The sequence below is a fragment of the Apodemus sylvaticus genome, chromosome 10 (genome assembly GCF_947179515.1).
Source record: "Apodemus sylvaticus chromosome 10, mApoSyl1.1, whole genome shotgun sequence".
Taxonomy (NCBI): domain Eukaryota; kingdom Metazoa; phylum Chordata; class Mammalia; order Rodentia; family Muridae; genus Apodemus; species Apodemus sylvaticus.
In genome coordinates, this window is record NC_067481.1 from 73003971 (window position 1) to 73023505 (window position 19535).

The 19535-nt window shown below is 50.6% G+C and overlaps 1 protein-coding gene across 24 annotated transcripts in view; it reads left to right on the forward strand.

Moving 5' to 3' along the window:
- Nucleotides 1-19535, forward strand: part of Jade2 (jade family PHD finger 2) — a 45890-nt gene that overhangs the window by 14880 nt on the left and 11475 nt on the right. For all 24 annotated transcript variants that reach the window (XR_007979942.1, XR_007979941.1, XR_007979946.1 and 21 more), the window contains exons 4-9: nt 8525-8682; nt 13010-13170; nt 13771-13982; nt 15515-15682; nt 17255-17371; nt 18533-18997. Coding sequence is in view for 6 of the 24 variants with exons in the window: in XM_052197344.1 (XP_052053304.1) it covers nt 8525-8682; nt 13010-13170; nt 13771-13982; nt 15515-15682; nt 17255-17371; nt 18533-18997 (1281 nt within the window). In the remaining 18 variants the exon portion in view is untranslated. The remainder of the gene's footprint in view (nt 1-8524; nt 8683-13009; nt 13171-13770; nt 13983-15514; nt 15683-17254; nt 17372-18532; nt 18998-19535) is intronic.

Genomic DNA, 19535 nt, shown 5'->3' on the forward strand with positions numbered 1-19535 from the left:
GTGCTAAGGATGGTTCTGGGAGAGACCTGGAGGCCTGCCCTGTGGTTGGTGCCACAGGTTATATATATCCTCCTCATGCCTTGAGACTGTGGGGCGGCTAAGCGGTAGGGATTTCCCCTAGGCCACTTGTCTGAAGGTGAGACACTGTGCATCAGGAAGTCAGTCAGTGAGCTTCTGCTGCTGAGTAAGGTCAGCCAGCACTGAGGGTGCCTGGGAGGTGTGGCCAGTTGTGGGTACTTTAGGAAACGTGTCTACCGGGGAGGCCCAGCCTGTTTCGCCTCAGAAGAGCTTTGGGACACTTGGCCAGTGACTTCTGTCTATCTGTCTGTCTCTCTGTCTCTGTCTCTGTCTCTGTCTCTGTCTCTGTCTCTCTCTCTCTCTCTCTCTGAGCCTCAAGATCAATGTCTAGAGACCTCCTATACCTAGAGCCTGCTATGGGGAGATAGCTGGTTTTTCCTGATACCTGTGGAACCTGTGGGAGGGTGTCTTAGTTATTCTATTGCTATAAAGAGACACTGTGACCAAGGCAACTTATAAAAGGAAGCATTTAATTGGGGGCTTGCTGAAAGACTCAGAGGGATAATCTGTGATCATCATGGCAGGAAGCCTGGTGGCAGGCGGGCAGGCAGGCAGAGTTGGAGCAGAAGCTGAGAGCTTACATCTGATGTGCAAGCGTGTGGCAGAGCGCCTGGGCCTGGTGTGGGCTTTTGAAACCTCCATGCCTACCCCCAGGGGCACTCCTCCTCCAACAAGGCCACACCTCCTAATCCTTTCTAAACAGTTCCACCAATTAGGGGTCAAACATTCGAATATATGAGCCTACGGGGACCATTTTCATTCAAACCATCTCAGTGAGAAAAGTTCCGGAAAGAGTGGGATGGGTGGATGTCAGGATAAGTTGACCACTCCCAGTGGTCTCAGAACAAGGAAGTTGGGAGTTGGGATCCTATGCTCCTATCTTCTGTAGGTTCTGGGGAATGAGTCTCTAGAGTGGAGAAGAGGATCAACCGTTGTACATTCTACAGAGGCCCTTTCCTGAAGCCCAGGTCCCTGGTTGGCCAAGAAAGTGAAAATGCCCTTTGCAGTTAGCAATAGGATGCTCCCAGCTGTGTCCTAAAAATCTGGTAAGGATTCCCCTGTCCCAGCAGCACAGCGTTGCTTCTTAAAACAATAACAACCTAGAAAATGATCAGCTCTCTCCTGAGAGAACAGTGGTATGGCCAGTTTGTCAGGTCAAAACCAGAAGATGGTCCTGGAGGCACAGAGATGACACCTAGATGTTTGGGATTAGATAGTCTCTATGAAAGCATCAGTGAGGACTAGGGATGCAGCTCAGTTGGTAGATGCCGGCCTCGCGTGCATGGGTTCCAGCGTGGGGTCCCAGCCCTACTTAAATGTCATGGCCAGAAGGTTAGAAATTCAAACTTGTGGGGCCATTAGAATGGCTTAGGAAAAAGTAGCTGCCAAGAAACCCTGGCTACCTGAGCTGAGTCCCTGCAACTCACAAGGGAAAGAGAGAATCAAGCCCAAAACGTTGTCCTCTGGTTTCCACACAAGTACTGCGGCACACACCCATCCCACACACACAGCACACACGGGAATATATGAGAAAGTCAAAGTCCTCCTTGACCAGACACAAGTTCCAAGATAGGCTAGGCTACATGAGACCCTAAAATATGCCAGGAGTACAGTTAGGGGAATGATTCCAGAGTATGCCTTAAACCCTACGTTCAATTAACCCCAGCACTGAATATACCGGGCATGGTGGTGCTTGCCTGTAATTCCCGAATTCAGGAGGCAGAGGCTGGAGAATCAGCTATTCAAGACCATCTTCCACTATGAAGCAAGTTAGAGGCGAGTCTGGGCTAGAGACCCTGACTCCAAACAGTCAATATGGTGTTGTGTGTCATCCCATGGGGAGTTCTCACACACCTAAACAGGAGGACCCCCCCCCAAAGAAATTCCCTGCTTGTTCCTGTTAGATCCAGATTTCCAGCCAGTTGGGTGGGGTGGGGTCCATGCTCTTCCTCCAGGGCCAGGCACTTGCTCTCTGAGATTTCACTTGGGCGGGTGGAGGGCTGGGCTGAGCGAGGGCCAGATCCACTTCTAGTAGAGATGTAGCTCTTCCCGCCAGCTGGAAAAGCCTCCTGGCCTCTGGGACTTGTCTTGCAAAGGAAATGTATGTCATAAATTCTCTTTAAGAGCAGGAAGTGCTGTTATCCTCAGGAAAATAAGAGAAGGAGATGTTGAGTAGTTTTTCTTTCTTTTTTTTTTTTTTTTTGGAGCACCTGACCAGTTGGCTCTGTTGAGCTGAATGGACGGTGACTATTCCCTGAACCCCTGTCTGGGATTGCATATCTAATATGTGATGTAAATTCTATCTTGGCTGAAAAACTGTGTCAGGTTCAGCCCAGAAAAGATGACTTGGAAGTTGAAGTGAATGTCTGGCCGTCTCGGGGATGGTGAGTCCTGGCGAGGCTGAAGACCTGAAGCGAGGGGTTTATCAACTCCTGAGTCTTCTTCACAGCTGTGAGAGGAGGGAATCTGTGTGAGGGGGAGCGGCGTAGGGCAAACGGTTGGCACAAGAGCTGCACCTTAGCATTACAGAATGTTATTTCTGACAAGACAGGGCAGTCAGGAAACCACTGGAAGGTTTCCAGGGCTGGAGAGATGGCCCAGCACTGGCTGTTCTTGCTGAGAACCAGAGTTTGGTTTCCAGCACTGAAGTTGGGTTGTTCATAGGCAACTGTAACCTCCAGTTCCAAGGCATTGAACATTTTTCTAGCTTCCATGGGTGCATCTTCACAAAGAGCACACGCACATGCACATGTACACGCACACACGCACACACACACACCAATTGAATCTTAAAACAACAACAATAACAACAACAACAACAACAAAACGACTTTCAAAATAACCCAGTTGGTAGAAGGCCTGGAACCCTGGGTTTGATTCCTAACACCCTGTAAAAATGTGGTGCAGCCTGTACTCCCTGCCCCCCAAGGGGTAGAGGTAAGAGGATAGAGACAGTTCATGATCGTCCTCAGCTTTACAGTAAGTGTGAAGCCAGCCTGGGCTATATAAGACCTTATCTCAGAAAAAGAACATCATGTTCAGGACAGAGCCCCAAAGCTTTCTTGGGCAGGAAAGATAAAAATAAGGAGATTCAGGTCCTGGCCTAAGCCATCTACATTGGCTTTGGGACAGTGGTCAAGAGCCACATCCGAGTTCTTCTGTATATATACACACACTCTCTGCCTGGTATCAACAGCTAAGCTATTCTTCAGGGAAATCTCAGGGTGGTTTGCTTTGTTTTGTATTTATTTACCCACTCATTCCACAAGCTTTTCTTCATGTTACTATACATTGAGGATGATATTAGATTATAGATATGGGAAAGATGGGACATACAGGAGACATGCAGGATCCTTATGTGAGGAGATTGATATCAATGTGTGCATGTGCATGGTTTCCTTTAGTTTATTGAGACAGGGTCTCATGTAGTCCAGGATGGCCTCAAACTCACTGTATAGCCAAGGATAGTCTTGAACTTAAGGTGCTTGTACCTCTACCTCTCACGCTATGGATACAGGCAGACACTGCTACATCCCGTTTACGCAGTGCTGGGGTCTCCCCCAGGGTTTCCCGCACACTAAGCAAACACGCTATTAACTTAGCCTCACTCCTAGCTCCTGTGTACCTGTGTGTGTGTTGAGTCTTTCATAGGCGATTAGATTTCCTCAGTCGCCTAGCCTCCGAGGAAGGGAAGCAGAGACCTGGGTGTCCAGGGTAGAGTTTCATGCTGTAGGCCCGCACATTGCAGTCTAGAATTCTCTGTGCCCCTGACCTAGAGTCAGTCAGTATACTTTGAAAGTTGCCCAGTGCCATTATTAGTTTTAGGGAAGTCGCTTTCCAACTCCATAGACACTTGCTCAGAGCCTGTTTTCAGCTTTTTCTGGGCAGCAGGTACAGAAAGCAAGAGGCGGTCTGTGGTCTTCGGAAGAGGACCTGCGAGTCAGGACCATGGCCCGAGCTCCCGGGTAGCATCCTAATGTGTGGGAAGAGCAGGGTTTTTGGTCTTCTCTTGGGTGTTCTTTGCACCCCTAGCCTTTGAAAGGATGTAGCCTTTCAACATCCTTTATACAGTTAGAGAAAGCCACAGGTAATATCACCCAGCAGCTCAGCAGAACTCAGTTGCTAGGCAGCGGGCGTTTGAAGACAACCAAAAGAAAGAAAAGTAGTAAACATTCACATCCTGAGAAGACTGCTTGTTTTCCAGCCCCTTGACTTTCTTGCCATGGCAAGAATTCTGTTCGTTAGTATCCATTTTATTCTATATTTAGTTTTCGTAAATTGTTCAAAGGAGTTTTAGGAAAATCACTAGGCTTTCTCCAAGCCTAGCTTCTGACAGTTCAAAGAGAAAATATGTAGATATGACCATGTTGGTGGTCAGGTGTCACCCTACTTACGAAGGCGGAGTATCCAGCTGTAGCCTGCAACTGAAACTGAGGTGTTAATCTGTGGCAACATCTGGAGTCAGCACCTAGCACGTGCACCCCAGATGTTGACCAGCACCTTTGGCCCAGCCAGACCTCCCTGAACTCCTCTGGCCGGGAAGATGTACGAGAAAAACAGGAGACTCCAACAACAGGGGCTCTGGCAGAACAGACAAAGCTTATGACCCAAGCAAAGCTTCTGAGAACCACTGAGGGCCAGGTTGAGCAGGGGAGGACGATGTGTGTGATGATAGAGATATGCAAAGGGTTAAAAGTGTTTGGGTGACTGCAGCGACAGTTGCAGCCATGGGGCCTGGGAAGTTCCATTTCATCCCCACTTGTTGCAGTTAAAAAACCCGACAAAAGGGACTGGAGAGATGGCTCAGCGGTTAAGAGCACTGACTGCTCTTCCAGAGGTCCTGAGTTCAAATCCCAGCAACCACATGGTGGCTCACAGCCATCTGTAATGAGATCCAATGGCCTCTTCTGGTGTGTCTGAAGACAGCTACAGTGTACTTACATATATAAATAAATCATTTAAAAAAAAAAAAACCGACAAAAGCAGCTTAAAGAAGAAAGAATTTAGTTATGGGGAAGCCATGGCCATAAGAGTCTTGGGGGGGGGGGGCTCACACAGCCCCTTAGTATGTAACTTAGGATGTCCTTGAACTGGAGTGTGTGTGTGTGTCTGTCTGTCTTTGCGTCTGTATATACCAGGCCCAGGCAAGTCACCAAATGCAGGTGGCGGTCAGAGGATAACTTCTCTTTTTGGGGCGGGGGGTTGCATTTGGTTTTTTCGAGACAGGGTTTCTCTGTGTAGCCCTGGCTGTCCTGGAACTCACTCTGTAGACCAGGCTGGCCTCGAACTCAGAAATCCGCCTGCCTCTGCCTCCCAGAGTGCTAGGATCACAGGCATGCGCCACCACCGCCCGGCTCAGAGGATAACTTCTGTGAATTACTTCTATCTTTCAACTCTGGTTCTAGGGGTTGAAGGCGGATCACCAGGCCTGTGTGGAAAGTGTTTTACCTTATGAGCTGTCACTTTTGCCTGACCTTGAACTTCTAATCTCCCTCCTGCCACCTCTTGAATGCCGGGATTGTAGGTGTGCCTCCTCACCATGCTTGGTTTCTGTGGTACCGGGAATTGAACCCAAGCTTGCGGGCATACTAGGTGCACACAATGCCTACTGAGCTATATCCGCAGATGAAAAATACTTAAGCACAACTCTTAGACTGTCTCTGCCTACTGATAAGTGGCTGATACAGTCAAGTGCTACTCTCTGTGTTTTCCTGAGTCCTGCCTAAAAGAGGCACTAGTGTCCCACCACCTGTTCCCTAGCAATGGGGACAATACTTAGAATTGTCTCATAACCTGGCTGACACAGCTAAATGACCCCGAGTTGAGCCCCAGGTCCTTTCCTGTTCTGAGGACTCAGGAGTTTAGGGCAGGAATGCCCCTCTGCCAGTGAGACCTGGTCACCCCAACTGCAACACATGCTTTTCACTGGTCAGGAGACATCGGGCCCTGAGGAATGGAGGGGGGCCAGGGGGAGGCTGCTTCGCGCTCAGAAGCCTCATGCAGGTCCATGTGGTTGAGGGTCTCCAGCTCTGGGGTCCCTCTAGTTTGCATCTCACTCTGTTTGTAAGTGTTCACAGCACATGCAAGGTCCAGTGTCTTCAGTGCCAGGTGCTGAGAACACACCTAACAACAGCAAAGCAATGTATGACAGGAGAGAGGGCCAGAAACATTACACAGTAAAGGCAGAGGACGTCTGTGTATGAGTGAGTGATTAGAAGAGAGTGACTTGGGGTCAGGAGGAGACTGGCCCAGTCAGGTACCCTGCAGTCCCAGAGCTGGTGGTTGAGGTCACTGAGGAGGTAACAGTTAAGGTACATTCTAGGGTGAGGAAACCACAGGGTGGTTTTAGTTTTTGAGACAAGGTCTCCTGCTACTCATGCTGACCTTGAATCTTGAGGAGTATGGGCTGGAACCGATTTCTCCTGCCTCCATCCCTGAATGCTGAGATTACAAGCATGTCCCACCACATCCTGTTTTATGTGTCTATAGACAAAGCCCAGAGCTTTGTTCAGGCCAGGCAAGCAACGTAGCCACATCTCTGGCACTTTGGTTGCTCTTGAAATGGTCTTCCTGCATAGTTCTGGCAGGCCTGGAACTCACTCTGTAGACCAGGCAGTCTTGAGGCAATCTTCCTGCCTCTGCCTCCAGAAAACTTACTGGAACCTTGGCCAGGTCCCATCAGGGTATTTATTTTTAACCCCATTCCCTCCTCAGAAGTTGATTTCTAGATGGGGTGTCCCAGTTCGGTGGGTTTCTGTGGCATTGGAGCCACAGGGTCTGGGATGTCCCACCGAGAAGTTAGAGGGGGTTCTACATCAGCTCAGACTGGAGAGAAATACCCCAGTCTCTGCAGTGCCGAGCCACGCCCTCTCCAGAAGTCCCAGTGGGGAAAGCCTCTCACCGACCAAGCCACCAGAGGCCTCTCGGAAGTGCAGGGTGCCTGAGTTTGCACTCTTGTCTTTAGCTGTCTTGCTGCTTGCTAATAAGATATGCAAATTATCAAGGCTGTGAAATCCTAGCCCATTCCATCTTCTGTTTAATTAGCATTTAATCTAATCTGGTTTTAATTTTTTTTTCACACTGGCACCCTAATTAAATGTTAGGGTGTTAGTCTTAACAATTAAATTATATTGGCAAATAGAGTCTTCAAGAAACTTGACCTTTTTTTTCAAGTCAGAGCCCTCTGCAGCTAGATGCAGATATTAATTAGATTCTGTGAGATACTGCTTCTGGGTCCATCGATGAACCCATTCTGCTGTTTTCCTATGGTTATAGCCCTCCAATGCACCCGCAGCCAGGGAGCTGGTCCCAGTAGGCAGTTGGGTTAGAGTTGAACGGGTTTGTCAAGAGTGTCCAGACGATGGAGTGACCCGACCAAGCCCCTGACTTACACTTCAGTTATGGGTACTGTTGACTTTGCAAATGGTCTATTGTGGGAGGTGGGGCTTTGGTCTGGAGGGGAGGGTGCTTGCTTGAAGTGGTTTCTCCCTTCTCAGTGATGTGTGTACACCCTTAACTTGTGATTTTCGAATGATGACCACTGGGAAAGTCAGGACTAGAATAAATCTCATGGTGTCTCGTGGTTCCACTGCGTGCTGCAGCAACACTTTGGCTGTGGGGGACAGAGGCAGGAAGCTTTGCCATTACCCGCTGGAAAGGGGTTCAGAGGTTATTCTCAGGTAGAAATTGGGAGGAGCAATGGGAAGAATGGTTTTTCTATCAAGGGGACAGGTTGGTGGCAGAAGAAACCTAAAACATGACCTTGTGGGAATTTGGGACAGATGTAGGGACAAAGGAAGATAGAGGTCTTCCTCTCCCATCACATACCAAGATGGGATGCGTAGTGTCTTGGAAATCCAGTTCATGGGAACTTCTCACTGGGCTGCCCCCGCCCCTGCCTCTTGCTCTACTCTTTGTATAAGATCCAGGTCTTCTTCTTGGAACTAGAGCACCTTGTATTTTATGCATAGGGTTGGACTTCTGGGTGCAGATCTGTAGCACCTGGGGAGAGTCCCGGAACACTCAGAAAGTGGTAGTGCTGTGTTCGAGGGGGACCTTTCTACTCTTAGAGGTTCTGTTTGTGTGTGTGTCTGTATGGTTATGGGAGCCAAGAGGCCAGACTGGGACCATGGGACTGGGAAAGATAAGGAGGCTGGTTTTTTTTGTTTTGTTTTTTGTTTTGTTTTGTTTTTGGTGAGGGACCTACCAGTCCTGGCTTTCTGTCTTAACCTGTCTCTATTCTGTGATACAGACAACTTGCCGGAATCTTTCCTTTTCCCTTGTGGGTCCTGGATACTGAACTCAGGTCATCGTACTTGGCAGCAGGAGGCATTACCCGCCTCTCACTGGCCCTACTGTGTGCAGCCTTATTCGACTGCTCCCCTAGCCTATGAAGTCAGCCTCTCTGAGGCATCCTGATGCCTCTTTTCCCCCTCATGTCTGCCAGGTTTTCCGGACAGACTTGATCACAGCCATGAAGATCCCAGATTCATACCAGCTCAGCCCGGATGACTACTATATCCTGGCGGACCCATGGAGGCAGGAATGGGAGAAAGGCGTGCAGGTACCTGCTGGAGCGGAGGCCATTCCAGAGCCCGTGGTGAGGTGAGCCAGGTGGCCAGGCTAGGACCACGGGGTAGGGGCTGAGTCTGAGGTAGCTTTTTGGTGAGGGACCTACCAGTCCTGAGATTCCTTCCTAGCCTGTCTCTATTCTGTGGTGAATTCTCATGCCAAGCAACAACAATAAACACTAGTCCAGAAACACTGCAAGGGTTACCTTTGAGGCTTTGGGCTTGCACTCTGCTCTGAAGCCAGATAACGGGGATCCACATTGCCTCTTACCTTCAGTAGGATCTTGAACCAGAAGTACAATCTTTCTTGTTTCTGAACTAAGGGTGACAACTGTATTCTTCATAGTTGGAGAAGGTCTAGAAAATGATTCCTAGAAGATTCAGGATGGGACCTGCATGTCTCACATGTGACAGAAATGGCTATGGTTAGAATGTCACCCTTGCACTCATCGGCAGAGTGGATGAGGGAAATCTTCAGGCTTTTTACCATCAATTACCACGAAAATAAGTCATGTTGTACTTGAAAGATATTTCTGGAGGGCAGAATCTGGTGCCCATTACCCAATAGAAACTTAAGAAGCACTCACCAGTCAGCCTCTGAGGTGTCTGTCCTGCTAGGGCCAGGTCAGAATAGAATCCCCAGGGCTGGAGAGATGACTCAGCAGTTAAAGAGCACTGGCTACTCTTCTGAAGGTCCTGAGTTCAAATCTCAGCAACCACATGGTGGCTCACGGCCATCTGTAACAAGATCTGACTCCCTCTTCTAGGGTGTCTGAAGACAGCTACGGTCTACTCACATATAATAAATAAATCTTTAAAAAAAAAAAAAAAGAATAGAATCCCCAAGGGCTTCATAGCCTGCTGGTTTTGTGGGCAGGGACTCTTGTCAGAATGTAACCACAGACGGTCTTGCCTCAAACTACAGAATATAGTCAAGGGTTTGATTCTGCAACCTGAAGGGACTGGCGGCGCTGTCCCACCGGCTCACCTGAGTTGATCAGCTAGTGTTGATGCCCCATTTCTGGTGTTGGCAGCCTCATGACTTTGGCTTGAGACCAAGTAGATGACACTTGGGGCAAAGGTCACTGATAGCCCCTTCTTTGACATTGGCACCATTGCTTGCTAACAGCTACATATGTAAAGAGCCTGCTTCGTGCCAGCCCTGTGCTAGGACTACGGATTAGGGAGGCTCAGCCCAACCCAGGTACTCTAGGACACATGAGAGAGGGGTGGCCTTTTCGTGTCTGAGGCCCTCTGACAATCAGGATGGATGGATGGATGGATGGATGGATGGATGGATGGATGGATGGACGGATGGACAGATGGACAGATGGATGGAAGGATCCCTTCTGGGGCCTGTAACATGGGTCAAGATCCTAGTGGGTTTTGTGCCCTGACCTTGTCAGGAGAACCATGACCTGACCTCCCTGAGGTGGTCTGCTCCTCCGTGAAACGGGATGATATTCACACCAGTGGCCACCTGATGGTATAGGAGTCGGGGTTAAGTGAGACTTCTCAGGCCACGTTGTCACTATGTGTGGCACAACGATTTGTTTCAGTTGCCTCTAACCTGGTGGCTTGACTTCATTAAGTCTGTGTATAGGGCTCTTTATCCAATGACATGGAGAGGAACTGTGCTGTCCTGGCCTCCTGAGGTTCCAGCATCCTTCATCCAGTTCAATTGTTTTGTCATAGCTATCTTTTTTTTTTTTTATAATGTGTCCCAGGCTGGTTTTGAACTTGGTATGTATCCAAGGATGACCGTCACATCCAGTTTTGTGGTGCTGGATGGACCCCAGAACTTTTTGCCATGCTGGGAAGTCCTCGACTGACTGAGTACATCCACAGGGTCCTCATGGCTGGGCGTGACTGATGTGAGGCAGATATGCAGAGCCTCCCTGTACTGAGAACAGATGTGCTGAGGCCGGCGAATGTGTCCTTTCAGACTCTAAACTCAGAGGTCGTCAGACCCTGCCTGCAAGCTTTCCACTGATCCTGGTGGCTCCCCACTGCCCAGCCTCCTGGAAGCCTTTGTGGTAGCTACCGTGGGGATACCAAGCGCCTCCCAAGTCAAGCCTCTCACCATCATTCAGGGACCATACTTGTTGGGTACATAATAATACTTGTCCCCACTTTATAGATGAGGAAGTCAGGAAATTCAGGGGAGTTTCCTATGGGGCCTAGTTGGCCGCTGGGCCAGGAAATGATAAACCACAGGAACAAACCCTGGGCTGTCCCTATGAGGCCTAGGGCAAGAGTATTAGGCACACCCCGACTGCTCTTTCCCCCCAGACTCCTCTTCCACCCTGACTCCTCTGCCCCTCCATGGCCTTTGGGCAACTGTGCTCACCTCATGGTCTAAATTCCATCTCTTTACTGCACTGTCCCTTTAGACTTGTTCCATGGCAAAAGAAACCTCTGGCATCTGGCTACATCTCTGGGATAGCCTCTGCTCTCCCCTGTAGGTCTTGAAGAAGCTTGCCTCCCACACCATCTGGCTCATTCCCACTGCTGTGTCTGAGGAAGAAGCATTGGCGTAGGGTCAGGGCAGCTCACACCTGGTAGGAAGTGCTCTTTCTGTTGTGTGTCCCTCCAGCCTGGCTCCCCAAAGTGCACCCAGGCTGCAATGGTGAAGCAGGCAGGTGTTTCTGGTGTTTGGCAATAGGTGGCTGTTCAGACAGGGATGCTCAAACGCTTGATTAAATGTATGTTTAGGACGCACAAAGCTGGATTGTGACAAAATTATAGGCTGAGCTTTTAAGAGACGCTCATTTGAAGTGACAGTTTCCTGGGAAAGGCAGCAAGGCAGCGTTTGGTTGGACTGAGGGCATTGGTGTTGGTTTCTGTTTGAGATAATTTACTTGGTGTGGGAGGAGGGTTCTGTCATCATTGTCACCTAAGACTCTTCTCATGTGGGATGGTGGTGCTAACCTTTAACCTTTGACCCCTTCTCGTTGTCCTCATGACTTCCAAGCCTACAGTCTTTTTCTCCCTGCTTACACCCCTGGCTCCCTGTACCCAGCATCCTTCCTGTCCCCTTTCTAACACCAGGGCATTTCCTGAAGCCAGGGGCCCTCCCTGCAGCTCAGCCCTGTCCTGTACCATCTTGAACCCTCCCTCCCCTGCCCAGCCTGAGCTGAGTCACAGCCCTTGGCAAACCCTGGCTCTGACCCCAGGAGGCCTCCCGGGCAAGTGTGGGGCCTCTCAGGCCTGGCAGGGCTGGCCAGATGGAGGCCAGGCTCCAGACAATAACCATGGCAACCAGTGGGTATGGGAAGGCCTGGCATTTTGAACTGGCTTCAGAAGCAGACGGGTAGCGCACAGATGTGTAGAGGAGCCCACCCACCTGAGGCAAAATGCCCCTTATTTTCCATTTCAAGAGGAGAAAGGTGATTGACATCTAGCAATCTTCACACACACACACACACACACCCCACAGAGCCTACCCCTGCTGCCTACCTAGCACTTTGCTAAGAGCTTTCTTTGTTAATCTTTGCCATCCTCCCACCAAATACCTATGGTAGATTGTGTTAGTAGTATCCTGTTTGAGGAGTGGGAACCGGAAGGGACAGACATTCAAGGGTGGAGCTTTGGTGCCTGCAGTAGGTCCCTGGCCCCAAGGGAAGGCGGATCTGGCATGGGATCTGAGACAGTGTTGGAGCTTAGAAGATTGGAGAGGCCAGCCGAAGCCATATGAAACACGATGCCTGTGTGGTCCATGGGGAGGGTCAAGGTGTGTGGCCAGCATGTCCCAGGGACCATAGACCTTTAATCCAGAAAGCCCTCTCCTGGTTCTGTAGTAGAACCCCGTGGAGCTGAAACTCCTGGGAAAAGCAGCCAGACTTCAACTCAAGACCATGATGCTGTGGGTGTGGAGGGGCCAGGGATTATGAAGGCGTGCAATCAGCCTTTGGTCCTAGCCTGGAGGGGAATGCCAAAGGGTCTAGAATCCAGCTGGCTCTATCTCACTTTTCCCGAGTAGCTGGCACAGGGCATAGCTCAGGATGGCACTTGAGACGCCTCCTGCAGACCAGGCAGGGCTGATCCGGGTTGGGAATAACCCCGGCTGGGCAAGGCAGATGCTACTGTGGTGGACCAGGGCTCCACGTCGTTCCCACATGGTCCTCACTCTGTCTTATAGCCCTTAGGGCCTACTGTTCCTGCAGATTCACAGTTAATGGACTCTATAAGGCAGACTGGTAACAAAGAAATGTGAATGGAGGTGGATATGAGGGGATGGGCACTGGGACGTCAGCATCTCGCATCCTCCTTACCCTGGGCCACCAGTTCCTCAGCCAGGCAGACTGAGGAGGACAAACTAAGGCCTCTCTCTTTACCACGACCATTCTTTGTTCTCTCAGGATCCTCCCACCACTGAAAGGCCCCCACACGCAGATGTCCCCGGATAGCCCCACACTTGGTGAGGGTGCCCATCCTGACTGGCCAGGAGGCAGCCGCTATGACCTGGACGAGATTGATGCGTACTGGTTGGAACTTCTCAACTTGGAGCTCAAGGAGATGGGTAGGTGATGCTCTGTGTTGGGCACATGATTGCGGCTGTCAGGGAGGATCTTCTTCTTGGCCCCTCTCCTATCTACACCTCCAGTGGCTGTGACTGGGGCACATCCCGACAGCTTCACCAGCAGGTGTGGGATTCCTCGCCTCTGCCTCCTAAGTATCTACAGCTGTCAGGTGGAGGTCAAAATTAGCATGTAATTCACAGGGCTTTAAGCATCGACTTAATAGGCATGGATCTCCTAGATGAAGCCTGTTGACATATCCCAGGAAACACCAGCTTCCTGAGTGTGCACACAGATGATACCCACACAGTGCAAGCAGTCGATTCCTCATGGAACCAGTTGCATCCCAAAGACACCCTACGATCTTTATGCACACACATGTGTGTGAGTGGTCATGGGCAGACTGTAGCCAATGAGGTGGCCATGATGGGCAGGAACCTGTGGGATTAGGTGGGTCAGTTGTCCCTGATGGAGCTGAGGCCCCGGTCGCCACTGTAGATGGATGGATGGAGCCTTCCTCTCAACACCACTGATAGCATTTGCCCTGATTGTTGCAAAGCCTCCTACGCTGCTAACGGTGTTCCCTGCCATCCTGCCCACAGAGAAACCCGAGCTGGATGAGCTGACGTTAGAGCGTGTTCTAGAGGAGCTGGAGACGTTGTGCCACCAGAATATGGCCCAGGCCATTGAGACACAGGAGGGGCTGGGCATCGAGTATGATGAGGATGTCGTCTGTGATGTGTGCCGCTCCCCTGAAGGCGAGGATGGCAATGAGATGGTGTTCTGTGACAAATGCAATGTCTGTGTGCACCAGGTGGGTGAACCCTGTCACTCTCTCTCATACCATATGCACACATGCTGCCCGAGCCCTGTTGAGGCCGGTTGGCCTGGATACAGGGGCATGAACACAACGGACCACTATCCCTAAGGAGGGCTAGAGGCAGGCCTCGCAGTCCCTGGAATACCCGTGGACTGCTTGGCACAGTCCTGCTAGCCAGATCTAAGCAAGTGTCCTTCGGGTAGTCTGTCTTCTCTGTCTCTCTCAGGTCCTCCCCTAGAGAACCACCCCTGACTTCTCACATCCTGACTGTACCAAGGGACAGCAGCAGGGGTGAAGGAGAGCAGAGCTGCCCAGTTTTAAAACGTGGTTCTGCTTTTTACAACTTGTGAGGCTTAGGGCAAAGTCCTTAACGTCTCGTCTCTGTGGGCCCCGCTTTGTTAACTGGGACTAAGTGTGAGCACTCAGAGCAGAGATGACTAAGTGCTGGGGTGCTTGCCCAATATGGAAGAGACCTTGAGTTCAATCCACAGCACTCCAGCTCCCCCAAGACGGAAGTGAATTGTTGATGATGGTTTTTTTGCTTAGTGGGAAATAGTAGAGCTGTGCCTCTGAAATAGGTCAGCAGGTAAAGGCACTTGATTTTTTTAGAAAGCATAGTGACATTAATTCAGGACCCATATAAAGATGGAAGGGGAGAACCAACTCACTCTCAGAGAAGAAGACACTGGCTCACCTGGTATTAGAGTTAGATATGAGCCGGGTGGTGGTGGTGCACACCTGTAATCCCAGTACTCTGGGAGGCAGAGGCAGACGGATTTCTGAGTTTGAGGCCAGCCTGGTCTACAGAGTGAGTTCCAGCACAGCCAGGGCTATACAGAGAAACCCTGTCTTGAAAAAACCAAAGCCAAAAAAGCCAAAAAAAAAAAAAAAAAGAAAAAGAAAAGAATTAGATATGGTTGTAAGCCACCCGTGGGTGCTAGGAACTGAATTTGGGTTCTCTGCGAGAGCAGCAAATGCTCTTAAATGCTGAGCCGTCTCTCCAGCCCATAGATCCCCTTTCTAGACCTTGGGGCCTGCAGTTCTAGGTCCTCTGTATTTCTAGGCCTTGTTTCCAGAAGACCTGACTTGGATTCAGGGGCCCACTTTGACCCCCAACTTTGAGGTGCATGTGTCCACTACAGCTGAACTAGGAAGATCCGGGAGGCTGAGAAGCAGGGACTTGAGCTACCTAGAAGCTCTTGGGTCTCTCCGATACCCCTGGGATGGTGAGACTGGGTGCTCACCGTTTGCAACAGAGAATCCTAGATAAAAAGATGAAAGTTTAGACTTTTGACTTGGGAGGTTTAGAACCAAGTTTGTATACAATTTAGGAAGCCGTTGATGCTTTTCCTAAAGCCTATGCTGGTTAGAAATCTCTGCTAACTCGGGACTTCCCAAGCAGTCCACACTTTACCCAAAGGGTAGATTATATACACCCTCAGGGAATCTCGGTGCCACCCAGTCACTGAGCAGACACATCCAGTTTGCCAATGCCGCTGACCTCTAACTACCCACTCTGTTCCCAGGCGTGCTATGGGATCCTCAAGGTGCCCACGGGCAGCTGGCTGTGCCGGACCTGTGCCCTGGGAGTCCAGCCTAAGTGCCTGCTCTGCCCCAAGCGTGGAGGAGCCTTGAAGCCCACCAGAAGTGGGACCAAGTGGGTACACGTCAGCTGTGCCCTGTGGATTCCTGAGGTGTGTAGGAGATTTCAGGGAGTAAAACACAGGGAAGGCAATGTGTGAAGAATTTACGTGACAGAATATATGAAAAGAAGGATCTGTTGGGTTCCCATGAAGACTCAGAAAGATAGTGTCTTAGTTAGAGTTTTGCTGCTGTGAGCAGACACCATGACTGAGGCAACTCTTACAAGGACAACATTTAATTGGGGCTGACTTACAGGTTCAGAGGTTCAGTCCATTATTATTGAGGCGGGAACATGGCAGCATCCAGGCAGGCATGGTGCAGGAGAAGCTGAGAGTTCTACATCTTCATCTGAAGGCTGCTTGAAGAATGCTGTCTTCCAGGCAGTTAAGATGAGGGTCTTAAAGCCCACATCCACAGTGACACACCTACTCCTACAAGGCTTCACCTACTCCAACAGGGCCACACCTTCAAATAGTGCTATTCCCTGAGCCAAGCACGTACATACCATCACAGAGAGGTCTAGGAATAACTGGGAACATTGTCTGTGGACCTGGTCGTAGGTCTGGTCCCCAACTCTGAAGCACTGGGAAATTCAGGAGGGACAATTTGAGGTCCAGACCTTAGTCAAGCAAAGGGGTGGGGGGTGGGGGCTCACATAATGGAATCCATCAGAACAAAGTTTTGGTTAAAATCAGGATGAAACCAGCCATGGTGACATATGCCTGTAAAGCTAGCCCTTGGGATATGGCAGTAGAAGATCAGGAGTTCAAGGCCATCATCAGCTTAAATTTGATGCTAGCCTGGGCTATATGATAACCTGTCACAAAACCAAGCAAAAGAGCTGATGGTCCCCTGGTCTAGAAGGTAGCAGTGGTGAGTTGGATAATGAGCCTGCTCTTGTGGCTGAAGAGGCAGCCTGTGGCTGGGGTCACATGGAAGGACCACGCACAGCAGGATGGATCCCCAGTAGCCATTTTGGTCAACTGGCTTTGGTCAGCTCTTCTATATCGAGATGCCTGCTTGGTGCTGTCCGTGCCTAGAAGCAAGCTAGGAGACCCTCTTGGCATGTGACTCTTCCCTTCCTGGTTCTCTGTCTAGGGGTTCCTACTGGGGTCCACCTTGCCATTTCTGGGGTAGATGTTGTTTGTGTCAGATTTTCATCTTGAAAGCCAGGACTGCCTCTCGGTGCCCTTTCACCTGGTTACTGCAGAGACGGACCTATTGAGGACCCCATGCTGGGGGCCAGCAAGGTGGTTCAGCAGGTAAAGGTGCTTGCTGCCAAGCTTGATAACCTGAGTTCAGTCCCCAGGACCTAAGAGGAGGACTTATTCTTGCAAGTTGTCCTCTGACCTCTACACCTGTGCCGTGGCACACAGGAGCACACACATGCATACATGTCTACAGTCCCAGGTGCATGCTACTCCTAGCCAGCTAGCTGCATGTGCAAACTGGGTCTGGGTCCAGGTAAGCAGGTCCTTGATTAGGCCAGGGTCGGGGACTTAGCTCTGCACATGTGGAGACAAGGAGGACTTGTGACTTGTGAGTTGAATCCACAACTCTGTCTGCTCACTATCTGGCTATGACGGACAGGATCCTAATGCAGCTCTCTGTTTTCTGCCCAGGTCAGCATTGGCTGTCCAGAGAAGATGGAGCCCATTACTAAAATCTCTCATATTCCGGCCAGCCGTTGGGCCCTGTCCTGCAGCCTCTGCAAGGAGTGCACAGGTACCTGCATCCAGGTATGTGGCCTGCTTCCTTCTGCTGTCTGGAGCTGCCTTGTTACCAGACAGATGTACCGAGGTACCTAAAATACCATTAGTTGCCACCACCTAGCCACTGTGGCTGCACCACTGATGGGCCCAAGAGGCTTAGGACAGGTCCATGTGGGTGCTTCATTTACCAGGAAGGTACATTCATTTGTTCCCAAGCTTCCAAGGAATGGGGACAGACCCCACCCATGGAAAACAAAGAACTTAGCTTTCCCCCTGAGAGCAAGTGTCTCTGGGCTTGATGATTTGTTAGCCTTTTAGACTATAACTCTGACATGTGAGAGGAATGAAAATCCGAATTCCTCTCCAGCTCAGCAAATGGGCCTTCCTGACCCTTTAATAGGGGCTTACTGGTCTACCCGTGATGGCAGCTCCCGTCTTAGTGATCCTCAGGATCACCCGAGGCATTCAAACCACACGAAGCTGATAGCCCGCACAGCTCTGGTCCAGATGTGAAGGGAGCTGTGGGCTTGCTTTTTTCACAAAGCAGGGTTTGCCAGTGCTCCGGTCTCTGCTGTGAGGTGGAAACTCCCCTTTGTCCCTCTCATCTCCCCCAGAACACAGTCGGCCTTGCGAATATACCCCCACCCCATTTATCAGGCCTCCAGAAGGGCTCTGGACGCTGTGGCAATGGTACCTGATGCTGGGTACACGACTGATGAACTGGTTCCAGCGGTCCACTCCGCATCTAGGGCTGGGAGGAATGGTTGGTCCAGCCTTTTGCTGCTTGGATAAGAATAGGCAGGATCCAGCTGTCCCAGTGAGACGCACAGGGCAGACTCCTGGCTTGGATGATAGTACAATAGAGGAGACTGTGGCCCTATTCAGGATCCCCCTCTGCTAACCCCACTAACCCCAAAGTCATTTGCCCATAGGACAACGCCTCTTGTCCCCACGAGTGATGCATCATTACCTCGTGATTCTTGGCTCCTTCAGTATGCCTGGGATTTGCTCTGTCACCTTTTCAGGTGCCCCATGGCTCCTTTAACACGCTGTGATATTGGAGCCTGTGCCATTTTATGTAGTGCCCCCCACTCCCAGCATTGTGTGTGCTCCTCCATGCCTTAGATGGCCCCCTCTGTGCCCCTGGTGCTCCTTTCATGCCTGACGTTGCCCTTCCCCCCTCTCCAGTGTTCCATGCCTTCCTGTATCACAGCATTCCATGTAACGTGCGCCTTTGACCGAGGCCTGGAAATGCGGACTATATTAGCCGACAATGATGAGGTCAAGTTCAAGTCACTTTGCCAGGAGCACAGTGATGGGGGCCCTCGAAGTGAGTCTACTTCTGAACCCGCGGAGCCCAGCCAGGCCATTGAGGATCTGGAAAAGGTGACCCTTCGCAAGCAGAGGCTTCAGCAGCTAGAAGAGAACTTCTATGAGCTGGTAGAGCCAGCTGAGGTGGCTGAACGGCTAGACCTGGCTGAGGCCCTGGTGGACTTCATTTACCAATACTGGAAGCTCAAGAGGAGAGCTAATGCCAATCAGCCGTTGTTGACACCCAAGACTGACGAGGTGGACAACCTGGCCCAACAGGAACAGGATGTCCTCTATCGACGCCTGAAGCTTTTCACCCACCTGCGGCAGGACCTGGAGAGGGTAAGTAGCCTTGGCAGGTCAGGGACTTTACCTCTTGCTCCATGTGCCCTGCCTAGGGCCAGCCAGGGCGTGTGGGGGGAGGGAAGGTAAAGGCTGCCAAGATTTGAAGGCACAATGGGAGGAGAGATACTTAGTCTTTGAGTCTCTCTTGTTACAACCATTTCCGAGGTCTTGGTGAAGGTGACTTGTGGAGATAGGAATCAAGGCTACTAGAACCCAATTGCCTACAGTGCCCCTTTTGACCTTTGTGGATGGCGACGGAGACTAAAGGAGCCAGTGTTACCCAAAATACCTCTGCCCTGACATATTATGGTGGCCTACATCTTTAGTCCATCCTAGCACGCAGGAGGCATAGACAGGTGGAGACCAGTAGAGACCAGCCTGGTCTATAGAGAGAAGTCCAGGAGAGCAGGGCTATACAGAGAAACCCCGTCTTGAGGTGGTGGTGGGGGTGGAGGAGTAGGGAGGAAGAAAGAGAGACAGAGAAGATAGAGAAACCCTATCTTGAGGAGAGAGAGGAAAGAGAAGGAGGGAGGGA